The sequence below is a fragment of the Leptopilina heterotoma genome, unplaced genomic scaffold (genome assembly GCF_015476425.1).
Source record: "Leptopilina heterotoma isolate Lh14 unplaced genomic scaffold, ASM1547642v1 Lhet_187, whole genome shotgun sequence".
Taxonomy (NCBI): domain Eukaryota; kingdom Metazoa; phylum Arthropoda; class Insecta; order Hymenoptera; family Figitidae; genus Leptopilina; species Leptopilina heterotoma.
In genome coordinates, this window is record NW_025110906.1 from 1,244,135 (window position 1) to 1,263,473 (window position 19,339).

Here is a 19,339-nt window from a genome sequence, read left to right on the forward strand (position 1 = left end):
TTAGCTAATTTTTAAATTATGGAACGAAATAAACAGAATTAAAAATTACAACTAATTAAGAAACCAACTGTCAAGAGATCTTAATCAAATATTCTTTCTGTTCAAAGGTAAAAAGAAAACACTCTTAGTGTCAGTGACGCCATTCGGAGGAGATGACACTCTACCGACAGCAAAAAGGCCCAGCGACAAGAAGATCAATAACGAATACTCAAGACCGAAAACTCTCGATATTATCCCAAAAAACGAAAAGACTGAAGTCACTGTCAAAAGTATCAAGAAATTAGTCGAAAACGATAACCCAATTCTCGAAAAACGTCCCACCGAATCTCCGAGTCTCGAAAAAATCGTCGACATGCCTCTAATAACCTCCGCAAACCTAGTGTCAGTAATTCAAAACGAAAATCTAGAAACCCCCCCAACAATACAGAAAACAGATAAGAAAATAACCATCGCAAGAACCCCAGCTATCAAAAAATCCGAAAACGAAAAGCCAAGAATCTCACTGCAAAATTCGACCAACAACAAAGGAGAGTACGCAATAACGAAAATAACCAAACGCACCGATATCATGAACACTGAGAATCGACTCAACGGTGTCTACAACTCTGGATCCGAATTCCGAAGCAATTCAGGAATAGAATTAACTCTATCCCCCCTGAAAAAGGAAACAATAGACGAAAGATCGATACTCCCAAAAGGAAAAGAAGTGAATAAAATTTCCGTAACCGCAGCCGTTGAAAAGAAGCAGGAACTTTTGGAAGAGCGCAAAGTCGAAGGCGAGGCAGTGACGAAAAAATTCACCTTCAAAGAGAGTCGTGAATCTGCCGGCGAACCAGACGGAAAAGCTGATGAGGACATATCGGAACCTCCGGCTTTGCCGAAAAATCCCCCGCCACTTGAAACGAAACTTAAGAGTTGCACCTTCCCAACGGAACCTAAATGTATGTTGTCGATAGCTGAACCTAGATCTTCGTTCCTACATGGCGAATCGAAAATAAAACCAGCAGTTCCTCAAAAACCGGTTGCTTTGCCTCAGAAAATTTCCAATTCGCCGACTTCTTCTTTTTCGACTCCGAGTAAAAAAACACTCAGTACTTTCGCAGTTTCGAATAACACCCCACGGGTTACAGAGGTCAAGGAACAAAGTCCAATTTGCAATTACTCAAATTCGACATCATTTCCGAACGGTGAGACCAACAATAATCAGTCCCAACTAATCAACAATCAACAAATCAATAGACTCCCAGAAGTTCAACCGTGCCAATCTCCAGTCCAAACGTCCTCCGAGGAGAGTCCTAAACCCAAAAAGAATTTGAAAAATCTAACTTCCCCACCGAGACCCAAACCACCCTCCATAGCTCTCTGCAAACCACTCCAACCAGAAGAGGATCCTGACGACGATGACAACAATTCGAATTCCGATTCCCCTTTCGAAGCGACTCGAGCATCGAACAAGAGACGAATGGCACCCAAACCCCCATCATCTCCAATTGACGACACCCCAAGTTCCCTATTTGCCCGAAATCCGACAACTACAACAAAATCAGATTCACCAGTTGTTCGGGAAATGGAAAAAAGGGAGAGAGCCTCGTCGTGTAGTCCTAAATTCCGAAAAGCAGTATCCGTGTCAGAGTCTCCGGATCCTTCGGATCGGGCACCAGAACCGGCGCCAAGGAAAAACATTTCGCTGTCTCAGGACAGTTTAGCAAATCCAGAGAGGATAGAGGAGAAGAAAAAGAGTCGATCTCGATTTTCGTTGAAGAAATTTCTTCGTATGGGTTCGAGAAAGGATGTCGACATGACCTGTGGATATGGTTCGAGAATGGATGAGATTCCATCCACTCCTCAACCAAAACCACGATTGGAGATCATTCATCCATTGGAGCTTGATGGTGCTGCTGTTCAGGTTCTTGGAAATGAGGGAAATTCCAGGGTCAGTGAAGACGTTACCGATTTCCGCAGTAGCTTATCTTTGACGAATTCATCGATGACTAATGGAAATCTGCACGGAACAGGTAACACTCTAGCATTAATTTTCTAACATTTATCCAAATAGCTGACTATACTTATTACTATTATTATCATATTACAGATTTATTTATTCATACGTACTGTGACTGAATAGCAAAACTATAATTATCTCTAAAACCTAGGTACATAAAAATGAATAAAAATTGACCAAATTTCAGTGAGACCAGGTAAACCTCCACCCCCGCCAAGGAATCAGTCACTAGACGATTGGTCTAGACTGGATCCGGCAAATAAGCCAGCGAGACCACCTCCCCCTCGAACTGACGCAAAATTACCACCGAGAGGCGAGAAACCATCACCTAAAACATGGCAATCGACATCCAATTCACCTTCGACGTCTGACTCAATTTACGCGAATTTGGGTAAGTTCAGGCCCATCCAGTGTAACTAATGACTAGATTTCACGTATGTAACAGCCATACTCACACGATACTCGCACCTGCTTTTTATAGCTTGCAAACCAGGTCGAAATCGAAAACCGAAACTTAAGAAATTGTCAATAATGATTTTTAAGTTAATTTCGAATTTCTGCAGGAACAGAAATATTTTTTTCCACCTCAAAAATAAGACACACTTAGGGAAATTATTGTTTGTCGTTACTATTTAGTTGGTAAAAAGTTCGCTGCTAATTTTTATCAATAGTTGAAATTGCTATTTAGTTAGTTACTCTAGCCAATTAGTTAGTAACGTAACTAATTAAATAGTTAACAAAAAATTAAATAACAAGCAAATGAAATCAATAAAAATATAAAAAATAAATATTAACAATCAGTAAATATTAAATGAACATTATTATTCTGCTACAAAACAAGAATTTATTAAACAAACATTAAAAAAGATCTTTAGGTTTACTAATAAAAATTTTAACCCCAACCAATAAATTAGCAGCTGCATATTTTACCACAACTAAAAATTATCCTGCCAAAAATTGCAACCACAATTAATAATTTCTCTCGGTGCATTTATATAAAAAACAATTCCTTACTTTTTTTATAAAATAAAAATCTTTAATTAAGAAATAAAACAAGAAAATGAAAATACAACTTGCAATTAAAATCATGATATTATAGACATTTAAATACTTACTCGAATATTAGTATAAAAGTTATAATGAAAATAAAAATAAAAATTTCAATTAAAAAAAACGAAAAATAAAACTTTTAGTAAAAATTTTGTTTCAAATAAAAAATTTAAAAAAAATATTAACTAAATGATAAAAACTATACATAAAAAATGTTATTTAAAGTATAAATTATTTATTTAAGATTTATTTAAGATAAAAATTAACGTTTAAGGTGATGACAATTAAAAATAAGAGGAAAAAAATATTGAAGACAAAAATAAATAAATGTCAAATCAATATAAAGATTTCTACCTTTATATTATTGACTTTTCTTCGTGCTCTCTAAATTTGAATTAGTAAAAATGTTTACTAAGAATTAGTGACTGATTAGTAAAAATTACTATTTATTAGTAAATGTTTACTAATGAATTAGTAGAAATTATTATTTATTAGTAAAATTTACTAATAAAGCTTTCAAAAGCAAAAAGACCACTAATTCAAATAAGTAAACGTTTTCACTAATTTAAAATTTAGAGAGAGAATAAAAATATTGGAAAACGAAATAAAACTAAAAAAATGAATTTAAAGGGAAAAAATTGAGGTAAAAAATGAGAAGAAAGATTGACTTAAAAATAAAATAATAAGACTTAAGAAAATTTTAGAATTAAAGGAAACAAAAGAAAATACCCTTTTCCTGCAAAAATTCAAGCTTCTTGTTATGGCTATGTCTGTTTGCAAATATAATTATTTACTCTATAATTTTCTCGCTGATTACTACCAATTACAATCTTTTGCATATAGGAATTAGATATTATAAATATAGTTAATATAGCAGCCATTTTATACACTGACATATTATATTATGTGTTATAAACTTTCAGTCTCAAAATGTTTAGTTCATGATTAACGAATCTTGAAACTAAGATTTTCGTGCATCCTGTGATATTTTTTTTATACAATCATTTAGACATTATATCTATATATTTCAAAATTTAGTAAAATGATGTAGAAAATCGTTCTTTATATATGTGTTTATGTGATATTGAGGATTTCGCAATAGAATCGCAAGATTTCGCAGTAAAGTTTGAGAATGGCTGATGGATAGTTTTCCGAACAAAGCTCATAATAAACGGCGATAATTTAGCTTTTAGAAGAGAAAAATAAGAATAAAAATAAAAACATGATTAATAATAAAGGGACAGCGTGATATAACCAGCGAAAATTTGTAAATATCATTAAAAAAAAAAATTATTTGTATCTATATTCTTAAAGTGCTATGTTTTGAAATAAAAGTTTTCTTCGTCTGAATTTGAAAGCAATTCTTGTTTTTCTTAGTCACGTGACTTTATAATTATGCGTCCAACAAGTACTCTCGTTGTCGTTAAACATTTTTTGAAATTAATCTTCAGAAAAGTTTCTTTAAAAATTTTTTAAGTTAATAGAAAAATTAAAATGAAATTAAAAATTTCAATTACAATAAACTCTATCCAAAAATTAAAATTTATTTTTTTTTGTTTTTTGCTTTTATTAACAAAGAATGAACTCTATTTTTTTGTTAAAAGAAAGAAGAAAAAATGAAATTCGTTTGCATGATATGGTTGACATTGTTATTTTTTTAAGACGACTTATTTGTTTTCTATTTTTTTTTCTCGCGGAGGAAGATTTTTTTAAAATCTTATTCAATAAAACGGCATGAAAAAAATAACTTTCTGGTGTTAGAATTGGCAGTTCAATTACAAAGAGCTCATGCTGAATATGCAACTAACGCCGCATGCATTCAATGCATATTTGCACCGTGTTCCTTTGGATTTATGTCTATAGATTTTAGATAGCAATGTCTGCCAATCTTTCGTTTTATAACACTAACTAAATCTTGAATTATTTGTACCCAATTCAAGAAGTAATTATATTTTATTTTTGCCAACGATATAAGCACTGAAGCTATGAAAATTTATCATTATTTTCTATTTATATATACTCCTAGAAAAAAGATTTATTGTCTGAGTCAGATAAATTATATTAATTTGTTTCAGATAAATTTTATTTGGTTCAAATAAAAGTTGTATTTGTGTCGAATAAAATTTTTATTTACAACAAATAAATAATTTAAAAGGCTCTAATTATATACTTTTATTTAACTCAAATTTTTATTTGATTCAAATTAGTTTTGCTTGGTTCAAATAAATTTTACTTGTATCTAAAAAATTATTATTTATAAAACAAATAAATAATTTAGTAGGCTGACAATTCTGCTTTTGTCAGTCACTAATTTCATTTAATCAAATCAGTCGAAAAATTTGAACTACCTCAGATTTAAAGAGTAGATCAAAAACGAAACCAAGTCCCTTTAATTATTTCATGAAACATTTTATCCCTGACGATGAAAACGATTTATTCTCGAAACTTTTGCTGTTTTCAAATAAATATATAAAGTCGGGGTATTTTTTTTTATTCCTCATCAAGAATATTAAATCTTTCGAAAGAAATCAATATTATAAAAACCGGAAGGGAATATTAAAAAAGTAATCGGCGAATTAGCAATAATCGAGAAATAAATTCCTGAAATATATTCGGAAAATAAATTCTAAAATCGTGACCCTTCGATTATAGAGAGTAAATTCAAAAAAATTCGGTTTCATTTTTCACTAAAATTCCCGGAGCATAATGAGTATAGTTGTGTACTAGCTTTAGTGTTTAGTCGTTTAACTATAACTAGCTAGCCTGTGATATGCCTTGTGTCTTGTGGTACTAACACTGGCGCTTGACCATGGCGTACGGGCCTGCAGCAGCGGAGGATGTTACAGGTGAAATTCGAAGTTCTCTGGTACCATCCAAGCCACAACGAACGGCCAGCATGAGGGAGCAGACCAATTCTCAGCCTCCCGTGAAAAAAGCCGTTCAAAATCAAAATCAGGACTACGAGAATCTCGAATCCAATTCGCCAGCTTCAAATTCACCGGTTTGTTTCTCTTCTCAATTTTTTTTAAATATTATTACTAAAGTTTCTCTATTAGTTCCAAAGAAAAGTATCCGAAACTACGAGAAAAGAAAATCTAAAACCACCGAAAAAATATTTAACACCACAAAAAATAACAACATAAAACTAACAAAAAAAAATATCTAAAACTATCCAAAAAATATGTATAATTCATTAAATTTTTCATAAATATAAAACATGAAGATATCGATAACTCGGAGTGATCGTTTTATTCATGTTTTATAATAATTAAAGATGACCGAGTGATAAAATAACTTACAACTCAATTATTATTTACAAGAATTTTTAACTAAAATTCTTCTTTAAATCGATTATTTTTAATAATTTTAGAAAAAGTTCTTTGACAATTTTCAAATTCATTTGTTTACAATATTCAATTTTACGAAATTTCGATTATTCGTAAATTCTTCAATTAAATAAATATTAGAAAATAAAAAATTTAAAATAATATTAAAAAAATTCAATTATTTTTAAAAATTCACGTTGTATTGCTTTTAATATTCAATTATTATCTAAAATATTAACTGAAATTCATTTTTAAATCAATTTTTATTAGAAAATAATTAAATCCCTAAGAAAAATTTTATTATTTTTGAACAATATTTCATTTTTGCAAGGATTATTAATACTCTTGAAAATACTTGAATTTCTACAATAATTTCTAACTTTTCCAAAATTAAATTTTTTTTCGTGTTTTTAACTAAAATTCTTCTGTAAATGCATTATTTTTAATAATATTTGAAAAACTTCTTTGAGAATTTAAAAATTCATTTGTTTACAATTTCAAAAAAAATCCGCAATTAAATTTCTTAAAAAAATTAATTTCACAGAATTGTTAGTTACAAAAATTAAAAATCAGATTATCAAAAGTTTCAAATTAAATTATTTCTAAAAATTCACGCTCTAATACTTTTAATATTCAATTATAATCCAAAATTTTAACTGAAATCCATTTTTTAAACAATTTATATTCGAAAATTCTACTGGAATTCAATTATGTAAATACAAAAAAAACAATTTATTGAATAATTACATGTTTCTTAAAATTGAATTCTCATAAAAAGGATGTTATCAATAAATTTTTAAATAATTGAATTATTTTGACGAATTTTAATAAAATTTTTAAGAATAATTCCTTTTTCGAGAAATATTCGATTACTTAAAATTGTATTAAAATTAATTGAAATTCTGCAATGAGATTTATTATTTATGAAAATAATTAAATTCCTAAAAAAAATTTTATTATTTACGAAAATAATTGAATCACTGTAGAAAGTTTATTATTTATCAAAATAATTTAATTATTGCAAAAAAATTTATAAAAAATTTGTAAATAATTGAATTCTTTTGGAAAATTTTATTAAAATAGTAGATATTAAAAATCATTGTATCTTGAGGAAAATTTTTGAAAATAATTGAATTTAGGAGAAAAATTTAATTATTTCTAAAGATAATGGAAATTTTGATGAGAAGTCTTTAAAATTTTTGAACAAATTTAATTTAAGTTTTTTAAAAGAATTAATTTCAAAATTCAATTAGGTATTTCTAAAACTTCACGCTATATTGCTTTTAATATTTAATTATTATCTAAAATTTTAACTGAAATTCATCTTTAAATCAATTTTTATTAGAAAATTCTACTAGAATTCAATTATTTAAATATAAATAAAATGCAAATAAATAGTTTATTGAGTAATTGAATTTTTCTTAAAATTCAATTCCCATTAGGAATTTTATCAACAATTTTACAAATAATTGAATTCTTTCGACGAGTTTTGATAAAATTTTTAAGAATAATTACATTTTTCGAGAAATATGATTAAAATTGTATTAAAATTAATTAAAATTCTGCAAAGAGTTTTACTATTTGTGAAAATAATTGAATCCCTAAGAAGAATTTTATTACTTTTGAACAATATTTTATTTTTGCGAAGAATATTATTACTCTTGAAAACAATTGAATTGAATTTACGCTCTAATGCTTTTCAAATTCAATGATAATCTAACATTTTAACTGCGATCCATTTTTAAATCAATGTTTATTGGAAAATTCTACTAGAATTCAATTATTTACATACAAAAACAATAATTTATTGAATAATTGCATGTTTCTTAAAATTAAATTCTCATAAGAATTTTGTCAATAAATTTTTAAATAACTGAATTCTTTTGACGAATTTTAATAAAATTTTTATGAATTTTTCCGAGGAATTCGATTAAAATTGTATTAAAACTTTAAAAATAATTGAAATTCTTAAATAATGAGTTTTATTATTTGTAAAAATAATTGAGTCTCTAAGAATTTTATTATTTACGAAAATAATTAAATCCCCGTAAAAATTTTATTATTTATGAAAATAATTGAATAATTGCTAAGAAATTTATAAAAAAAAATTTGTAAATAATGAAATTCCTGTAAAATTTTAATTATTTTTTTAAAATAATTAAAAGTTTATGTAGAATTTCATTAAATTTTTTTTAAATAAATTGAATTCTTTTAGAAAATTTTATGAAAATAGTAGATATTGAAAATCATTAAATTGAGGAAAATTTTTGTAAATAAATGAATTTCAGAGAAGAATTTAATTATTTCTAAAGATAAGGGGCCGTACACATAATACGTCACGCGATTTTTGACCATTTTTAACCCCTCCCTCCCCCTATGTCACACTTCGTCACAAACCTTGAACCCCCCCCCCTCCCCCTATAACGTCACGTCACACACGTAAATTTTAATGTGAATTTTATACATTTGACATTATATATTATATCCTACACTCAAAATTATTGAATCAGTTAAAAATATTTTTTTCTGACAATTAGTTAAAAATAACTGATGTTTCAATACAATTTTTTTTTATTGATTCATTTAGTCACGTTTAACTACCTACATATCACCGAAACTTTCCTAAAAATTTATTAAAGATTTACTCGCAAGCTTCGAAATATTTAAATGCAAAGTTTAGTGAAAATTGTGTAAAGATTTAAATATCCCACTTCAATAAATGTTTAACGCGAAACTTTCCTGAAAATATTCACGAAATTATAGTCGAAAATGTAATTAAAATGTTCAGGAATGTTTCAAGCTATATTTTTAAGAAAATTTGACGATAAACATTTATTGTAGTAAAAAATTTAAATCTTTACACAATTTTAACTAAACTTTGCAAGTAAATTTTTTGAAGTATATGCAAGCAAATCTTTAATATACATATTTAGAAAAGTTTCGGTGTTTTGTGGATAATTTTTCAGTTATTTTTTTAACTGATTCAGAAGCAAAAAGTCAGTCACTGCTGATTGTCAGTTAAAACCAAGATTTTTAACTGATTCAAATTAAGAGAATATATTATTTATCATATTATATTATAAATAATAAATCAATAGATGTTAAATAGGTACATAATAGATATTAAATAGTTTAAAGCATTTTTAACTTGTTTTATTTAGAAAAAGTGACATTGTCACATATAATTTCTTATAATCTTTGAATTTAAAAGATTGTGACGTAACACATGAGTTCACCCCCCCCCCTCCCCCATGTCACACTTAGTCACAATTCTCAGACCCCCTCCCTCCCCCTAGCCGCGTGACGTATTATGTGTACGGCCCCTAATTGAAATTTTTGTGAGAATTTAAAAAAAATAATTATTGAATTTTTGCGAAGAATTTTATTACATTTGAAAATAATTGAATTTCTGCAATCATTTGTAATTTCTCTCAAATTCTCCAAATTGTAAAGTACAATTTACGAATTCTCAAAAATTTCAAATTCAAAGTCAAACCTTTTGAAATTCAATAACTTATAAGAATATTATTACAATCTAAAACTTAATGAAATAATTTCTAAAATGCCCCCCAAAAAATGTTGATTCGAATTAACAAGCAGAAAAGACAGAATAAATTATCTCAACTATTCTGCAACGTATTCGCATAAAATAGTATATATGTAAATACATTTAGCGCAGCAAGAATATATAGTTGAAATAAATTGATGAAAATATGAATTTTATATCTAGGCGAATATTGAAATTAATGGAAATATTTTGCAGGCTTCGAGCGAGAGTCAGGTTTATGAATGCTTATCAAGTTCTCCGGAATGTGATTCGAGTCTTGAATTACGCCATGGGAACGGAAATCATGCAACTGCTAAAAGAAAATCCGACAGCAGTGCTTTGGAGTCAAATGTGGAGTTCAAGTACCATCAACCAACGTTCACCAGGTCAACTTCCCTGCCATATTGTGGTAGCGAAACCGAAAGTGAACTCTACGCTCCCTACAGCTTCTATACCAATGACGAAGTAAGATTCCTTTAATTATATCATCATAAATGTGAATGAATTCCTAAATTTTATCATCATTCACTGTTATACATAAATTTTATAAACAATAATGAAAAATAATTAAAAATGTATTATTATAGACTGAAAAAAAGAATTTATTTGATTCAAATAAACGATTACCTGACTCAAATAAATTTTTTCAGTGTATAAATTACTCAGCATAATTTGGAGTTTTTGCTTTTGGATTAGTAAATTTTACTAATTAATTAATAGAAATGACTATTTATTAGTAAAATTTACTATGAATAAGTAATGAATATATTTATTATAAATTAGTATGTAAATTTTACTAATTAGTAGAAATTACTATTTATTAGTAAAATTTACTAATTCAAAAGCAAAAAATCAGTCACTAATCCAAATTAGTAAACATTTTTACTAATTTAAATTTTGAGAGTTATTAATATTACTACTAATCCATTTCATTATCAGGGTCCTGAAGATGATCAAGATTGGAAAAACAAGGATGATGAATCTAGAGTTAGTCGTTTGAGACAAAGAAGAGGTCGAAGTATTGTTCACCGAAGTTTGGAGGACAATTACGGAGCAGTCGTTGTAGCCAATCATGAAGCATTAGCGCAATTTTTGGAACACGTAAGTTTCCACTATTATCTACTAAATCTATTTCTAAATTTTTCTTCTTTTCTTATTTCTACTTTTTTTATTCTCTATTATTTCTACTTTTCTTTATTAATTAATTTCTGATAATTAATTTTAAGGCAAATTATTGACAATAATTATTAGTTTATCAAACTTTATTGACAAATTAAATTAAATTAAGTTAAATTAAATTTCTAAACTAAAATTTGCCCTTTCGACTATATATATAAATTTTTATTCAAAATAAAATTGAAAGGAATTTAAAAAATTTGAAAAGCGATAGTTTTGCAATAATGTCGAGTTATTAAAGTTGCGTGGATAAAATAAAGAGGTTTACAAAAGTGAACTAAGTTGTTGGCGACTTGAATACACAAGTACACGCAAAACTGCTGTAACTTATGATTATAGTGATTGGACATTGCCAACGTAAACCTTGCAATACGATAAAAAATTTCTTTCGTTTGATATTGCGTTAGCAAAATTTTATATCACATGTTATCATCAACAGGTGTCACTGTGCAATGTAAAATACATCATAAAACTTCATTTACAAACATTACACTGAACAAAAATTTGATTCAAATATCTGATTACTAAAATCATTTATCAAATAAATATTTAACTTAAATCAAATAATTTTCACTTAAATCGAATAATTTTTTTGAAACCAAATAATTTTTACTGTAGCAAAAAAAAAAATACAATTTATTTGATTTCAATCAAGATAAATTTTATTTGAATTTTGAACCAATAATTTAATTGAAGTTATTTTGGTGATATTTAAAGCAAATATAATTGATCAAAACTATCATTTAAATGACTTAGATAAAAATTATTTGCTACAAAAAAAATTAATTTGATAATAAACAAGTAATCGTTTATTTACTTTCTAAATTTGAATCAGTAAAAATATTAACTAATTTGAATTAGTGACAGATTTTTGCTTTAGTAAATTTTAATAATAAATTAGCAGAAATTACTATTTATTAGTAAAATTCACTAATTCAATTTAAGGGGATAAAAAAGGGGAAAAAGTAACTAACTAAATATTAGCAACAATTTTTGGGGTGTCTACTATTTTCGTTCAACAAAATTCCCGGCTTTGTCCTAATTTTTCACGTTTTTTTTTCTTATCAGATTTAAATTTATTTGATTTCAAACATAAATAAATCTACAAATGGCTTCCAAATTTTTTATTAGAGTTTTTATGAATAATTAAATTCTTTTGAACAGTTTCTTTAAATTTTTTGAAAATAATTGATTCGTAGAGAACAATTTAATTATTTTTTTTTTTTTGAAATTTTGAGGAGAATTTAAAAAAATTTTTAAACATAATTGAATTTCTGCGAAGAATTTTATTACTTTTGAAAATAATTGAATTGTTTTTTAGAATTTTATGGAAAATGAAAATAATTGAATTCTTGTGAAGAATATTTTTTAAAATTAATATTCAAAAGAATTTAGTAAATCTGAAGAATTTTGCTATTTATGGAAATAATTGAATTCTTGAGAAGATTTTTTTTCAGTTTCTAGAAATAATTGAATCCTTTCGACGAATTTTAATAAAATTTTTTAGAATAATTACATTTTTCAAGGAATTTGATTAAAATTGTATTAAAAATAATTGAAATTCTGCAATGAGTTTTATTATTTATAAAAATAATTGAATATATTGCGGAGAAATTTTTAAAAATAAAATTATAATTACGGTGACTAACTTCCCTTGATTATTTTCGAAAAATTTAAATAAAATTCTTTAATAGAAGTTAATTATTTTTAATAGAATGTAAAGAAATTTCAATTATTTCAAAAAATTTCAATTATTTGTTTATAAAAATTCAATTATCTTGAATTAATAGAATTGAAAAATTTCAAAAATCTTATTTTTCAGAATTTTTAAAAAAACTTTGCGAAAATTCAACTTTATTAAAAAAATTTGAGTGTGTATCTTTTTTTAAATTGAGTGATAAAAATTTTAACTATTAATCTTCGCACAAAGAAACATGAATATACATTAGAATGTGACTCTTTATAAAATTCAATTATTTATCAATTATTAAATTAAAATACTCTGAAAATTCGATTTGTTAAAAAGTTTTTAACGAAACTTTTCAATAAATTTTATTATTTTCAGTTGAATTTCACAAAATTTCTATGAATTCTATGAATTTTTTAAAAAATTTATTTACATACTATATTTGAATCAGTGACTGATTTCTTTACTGTCAAATTAATTATTTTTAACTAATTCAAATTTAGAAAACAGTATAAGTATCTACTAAAATTTAAATAAAAAGTGATTTTTTAAAAACAAATTAAAATAATAAAATTTTTTCTAATTTGGTGAAAAAATTCCCGGTTTGGCATAAAATTTATGGCTTATTCCCGGGTTTTCCCGGTTAAATTAAACTCCCGGCTATTTCCCGATTAGTAGACACCCTGAACAAATAAAAATTATCAACGGCATTTTTATCAACCGAATAGTAATCCTAATTTCTCTCAGTGGATTTATTTTATTATTTCTTATGCAAATAAATAAATAAATAATTATATTTATTTTCTATAATTTATTTTAGTAAAATTAATAAATTTTTTAACACAATTAATATTATATTCCAGTTAAATTTAGCATCACCCCTATCGCTAGGCCTACGAGGACTGAAGAATGCAAATCTGCGATTCAGCGATTTTACTTTAGACTCCGCCTCGTCTATTACTGTTGGGAAAAGGATATTTTATTCCGCAACGTGGAACGATCAAAATGTCACTATTTGCATAGCTTTCAATCCAACTATGCACGTTTCGAGAAAGGATTTCTATCTAGCGCCTATAGTCGAATTTATAGATGCTGTGCCAAAGGAAATTTCTGAAAAGATGGGTTACACTGGACGGAAAACAATCGAAGGTTTGCTCCTTTTTCACATTATAGATTATATATGCACTATATGGAGATTCATATCAAAATTGATAACATTTTTTCTTTATGGAAATTATAATGAAACATTATAACGTTTTTTGACTTTGTAGACAATGGAATAAAATTTTAACATGTTTTAACATGTTTTAATTGTAACATGTTTATACACAGTTTTGGAGATATCAAATTGAAGACAAAAAACGTATCAAAATTGTTGCAGAATTGCAATTTTGCAACAATTTTGATACGTTTTTCGCCCTCAATTTGATATCTCCAAAAGCTGTGTAGACATTAAAATAAAAATTTACATTTTCTTTTTACTTTTATCAGCAACAATATCAGTATTGCCTCGCCTGCAAGTGAACACTATTCACACTTTTGGTGCAATGACAAAAGACACAATTGACGAAGGAACAACGAAAGACTCCTTCTTTGTTCTGTTGCAATTCGTAAACGCTTTGAAAAATCTCCAGGCTCGTGGTATCGAAGAATCGCCTAAGAATTTGAGCAATGTCGTGCTTTGCCGAGAAGATAAGGACGCTTGTTACAGGATTTATCTGCTTCAAGGGTAAGAAAAATTTCTATTTCTCTATGTACACTACAAAAAAACCCCTTATTTGCGATCCTACGATATTTATTTCTGTCCCTATTAGTGAATTTTGAGAAATACAAGAAAAAATAAAGCTGCAAATATTTACATATCATGTAAATAGCAACGTAAATAACGAAATGTAAAAATCAATTTTTTTTTCTCAAATTTTTGAAAGGGACGAAAAGATAGAGGAATATAAAAAATGGGAAATAATGCCAATGATTAATTAAATAATTCCTTTGGAATTTCTCTAAAGTGAGAAGAAGCGATCATTTACAGATAACACGTAAAATAAATTCCACATCCGCTGGACCGTAGAAATGTGATTTTATTTTCTCAATTTGCAGATTAAACGTTGATAGCGGTGAAGAATGTGAAGAGAAAATGGCTTCGTTGTGCCAATGCGCCCTTCTTGCACTACAGGAATTGCATCTCACTAATAAACTGCCTCTCGTTAGGGAGTTGCTCACGAAGGAGAAGGCAGAAACTCTGTCACAGGTAAAATAAATTATTCAGCTTTTGTATTAAGAAACTAAAAGCATTCCATATATTGAGCCGAATTTCCCTGAAACTCATTAATTCCAACTTTTATAAAAACAATATTTTCCATTTACCAGAATTTTATAAAGCATAGAATCAATATTTAATCAAATTTAATTATCGCAAAATTAAATCTTTACTCTCTAGACACCAAATTAATAAAAATTAACTAACTCAATTAATAAACGAATTTGGAATTAAAAAATTTATAATAATTATTATTAATAGTAAAATTTTTATTTACAGAATAATTTTTTCTATTTCCGAAAAAAATTACAGTAAAAACTAAGGAAATTTACTTCGGACTTGGTAAAATTTTTAATTAAAGATTTTTAGAATAACTTCCACTATTTGCAAAGAAAATTTCTTTAGAAAAATTTACATCGCACTTTATAAAATTCTTTTAAAGATTGTAAATTTTATTATTGCAAATTTTTATTCTCTGAATAGTTTTCACTATTATCGAAGAAAATTTCTTTATAAAAATATGAAAAATTTACTTTAAAAATAGTAAAATCAGGGATAGACTTCTATTTTTTCTATTTTCCTAAAACACCTAAAATCATAAATTTTTCCTCCCCTTTTCCCCTTATTTTTGAGAAAAACTTGTAAAAATTGTCTTTTTTTGTAAGTTAGAAAATTTTTTAATTATGCTTGTAGAAAAAAATTTTTAATTTTCGCAAACTTTGGAAAAATTTTAGTATTCTGAAACTTAAAAATCTTTTTATACCTATTATTTTTCATATCTTTAAATATTTAGAAACTTTTTTCATAAAATGTTTTCATAATATAAAATAACTTTTACTTCGACTCGGAGTGATCAATATCTTCATGTTTTATAATAATTTAAACTTCCATAAAATTCAAATATTTTTACAATTAACACAAATTTCACATCAATTCAATTAATTAAAAAATATAATAAAATTCTTTGTAAGAATGCAATTATTTTCATAAATAATAAAATTTTTCATAGGATTTCAATTATTTTTAATAAAACTTTAAATGAAATTCTCGAAAAATGTAATTATTTTCAAAAATTTTTTGCAACAATTCAAATACAATTCATAAACAATGAAATTTATCGTTGAAATTCAATTATTTTCAAAATCTACTGTTGTCATAAAATTATTTTTTATGCAATTTTAAGTAAACTCCTCGAAAAATTTAATTAATTTTCAAAATTTTATTAAAATTCTTCGATAGAAATAAATTTACAATTATCAATTATTTATAATAATTTTTGCAAAAGTTCCTGGAAAATTTTCAAATACATTTGTTCACAATTCAATTTTACGAAATTTTGATTATTCGAATATTCTTCAATTAAATGTTTAGAAAATAAAAACTTGAAATAATTTCAAAAAAAAATTTTAATTAAACTTTCTCAAAATTCAATTATTTCTCAAAATTCTTTAAAATTCTAACTGAAATTCAATTTTAAACCAATTTTCACTAGAGAATATTCTACGAGAATTCAATTATTTAAATACAAAAATAAATAATAATTTATTAAATAAATGAATGTTTTTCAAAACTGAATTCTCATAAAGAATTCGAGGAAAACTGTATTAAAAATAATTGAAATTCTATTATTAGTTCTTTAACTCATGAAAATAATTGAATCTTTGTAAAAATCTTTATTATTTATAAAGGTAATTGAATTATTGCGAAGAAATTTACAAAAAAAATTGGTAAATAGTTGAATTCCTGTGAAATTTTTATTGTTTATAAAAATAATTTCATATTTGCGTAGAATTTTATAAAAATATTTTTCGCAAATAATTTAATTTTGAAGAAGCATTGTATTATTTTTAAAGATAATTAAAATTTAGACGCTAATTTTTTTAAAGTGAACATAATTGAATTTTTCAAACATTGGTAATTTCTCTAAAATTCAATTTTTTTTGTGTTTTAACTATAATTCTTCTATAAATCCATAATTTTTAATAATTAATTAAATATATATTAAAAAATTGAATAAAACTAATTTAAGAAAAATTTTGATTATTAAAATATTTCAAAAATCTAAGTGCTTCAAATTTTTTAATTAAATTCATTAAAAATTGAAATTAAAACTTTTTGAAGTTCATTTATTTATTAAAATTGTAAACGCAACTCTTTCAAAATTTGAATTAATTTTTAAATATTTAAATAAAATTATTCGTTAAATAATTTACCAAAATAATTTTGTAATAGTTCTTGAAGAATTAAGTTATTTAAAAAGAAATTACTGTCAAAAATATAATAATTGGAGGTTTTTAATTAAAATTCGTGCGGTAATTTCATAGTTTACGAGTCCAACAAAAAAGACACCAAAAGTCGTAATTTTCTTATGAATTCTAAAAATTCAATTTTTTCCAGTACTTTTAATAAAAATCTCTGACTTTTCCCTGAATTCTCTGATTTCCCTGACCTGTGGCAACCCTACAGAAATGTCTAACTAAATGATTAGTACAAATATTACTATTTGAATCAGTAACTAATTTCGTTCTTCAAAATCAGTTATTTTTATACTTAATTCAAATTTAGGGAGTAGTTATTGACTAAAAATTAGTCAAAAAGTTTAATAATTCATTTAATTAACAAAATGGTCCTATTTTATTAGTCAAAAGAAACTAATTAATAGAGTAAATAAAACGCAACCGTTGAATTAATATCGCAAAAAATATTTTGAAAACAAATTGATTTTTTTTTCAGGTAAAATCACTACTGGAATTTTCGCTTTGGGGACCGGCTGACGTAACACTAGGCGGACCACGAGAAAGAGAAACTGCTCTCCAAAGATGGTTGGATCTAGAAAGAGCAACAGTTCTTCATGCTTTGGTGAGGACAAGAGCTCCTCTAACAGTAACGGACGAATACCATCTCTTCTTCCTAGTTCATACAACTTCAAAAACTATGTGCGAGGCTTCCATTCATCTAGATAAGCAACGAAATGGCTTAATGCGAACAAATTAATAATATTTATGCAAAATTCAAAAAAGAAGCATTCATATCATTGTCAAAAAATACTGCTCAAAACAAAATTTTTTTTCATTTATAAAGAGATTTTTATCACATTCATTAATGTATTACTACTGTAAAAAAAATATTTAAAAACAAATGTAATATTAGAGAGGGAGTATATTATAGTGTTTATAATTATATTTTCTTTAGAGACACTCGAATTCATTGCCCCTGGTGTCGTGTAGAGTAAAAGAAAAATGTCCCATTATGTTGTTAGGTGATAATTTGTTAAAAAAAAATGCTCAAACGTCGAACAAAAAAAAATTATGAACTCACATTGTTTTGTCTTTAATTTAAAAATTATTTCGCGATTCGTTTAAATTTCGTTTGTAATGTAACAAAAGAATATGCGTGTTTAGTTGAAAATCACTTTGTCTTGTTCGTAAAATGTTTTTTTTAAACAATTACAATAATGCTAATTTACTTTTGTACATTTGAATATTTCCAGCATGACAAGTTTATCGGATATTATTTAAATACATTGTGTCATTTATACATTATAAAATACTCAATGAATTGTTTATAAAATTGTCATTAATATGATATTAACGATATTAATGTTGTTATTAATGAGAATACCATAATTAATGTTTTGTACATAATAAAATTGTTATTAATGAAAATTACCCGATGGAAATTTGTATCTTATTTGAATACACTTTGAATATTTTACTTTTCTTTAGTAAATAGCTAATGAATATTGATTGAATTATAATAAATATAAACAAACTCTCTAATTTTAAATTAATAAAAATGTTTACCAATTTGAATTAATGACTGACTTTTTGCTTCAGAATTAGTAAATTTTACTAATAAATAGTAATTTCTACTAATTTATTTGCAAAATTTATTAATTAAACACCAAAAAGAAAGTCACTAATATTCAAAATAGTAAACAATTTTACTAATTCAAATTTAGAGAGTATGAAATAAATATATATAATAAATTAAAATACAATATAATGAGACACTAATTAATAATAAAATGATTACTAAATCATTGGGTTGACAACTTTTCAATATTTACTAATTTTCTTGCAGAATTTCGCTAATTGATACTCTCTAAGTAGCTATCCAAAATTAAACTTGACGACCAAAAAAACTGGTTTTAGCCACTTTACAAAACTGACGAAACTTTCATTCTATATTTTATTTTCCTGACTTTTTTCTAATTTTCATCAAAAATATTTACTTCTTTCTTATCCCGTTAATAAATTAAAATTCCTGCAACGGATATTTTATTATTCAT

The 19,339-nt window shown here is 25.8% G+C and overlaps 1 protein-coding gene across 3 annotated transcripts in view; it reads left to right on the plus strand.

Moving 5' to 3' along the window:
* Positions 1-18,716, plus strand: part of LOC122500505 — a 129,177-nt gene extending 110,461 nt beyond the window's left edge. For 2 of the 3 annotated variants that reach the window (XM_043609464.1, XM_043609463.1), the window contains 9 exons: positions 108-2,015; positions 2,190-2,393; positions 5,881-6,053; positions 10,142-10,390; positions 10,865-11,026; positions 13,652-13,937; positions 14,280-14,517; positions 14,889-15,039; positions 17,782-18,716. In XM_043609464.1, the coding sequence (XP_043465399.1) occupies positions 108-2,015; positions 2,190-2,393; positions 5,881-6,053; positions 10,142-10,390; positions 10,865-11,026; positions 13,652-13,937; positions 14,280-14,517; positions 14,889-15,039; positions 17,782-18,042 (3,632 nt within the window). In that variant the 3' untranslated portion in view covers positions 18,043-18,716. The remainder of the gene's footprint in view (positions 1-107; positions 2,016-2,189; positions 2,394-5,880; positions 6,054-10,141; positions 10,391-10,864; positions 11,027-13,651; positions 13,938-14,279; positions 14,518-14,888; positions 15,040-17,781) is intronic. The other variant, XM_043609465.1, reaches the window with a different exon arrangement.
* Positions 18,717-19,339: the final 623 nt, after the last annotated feature.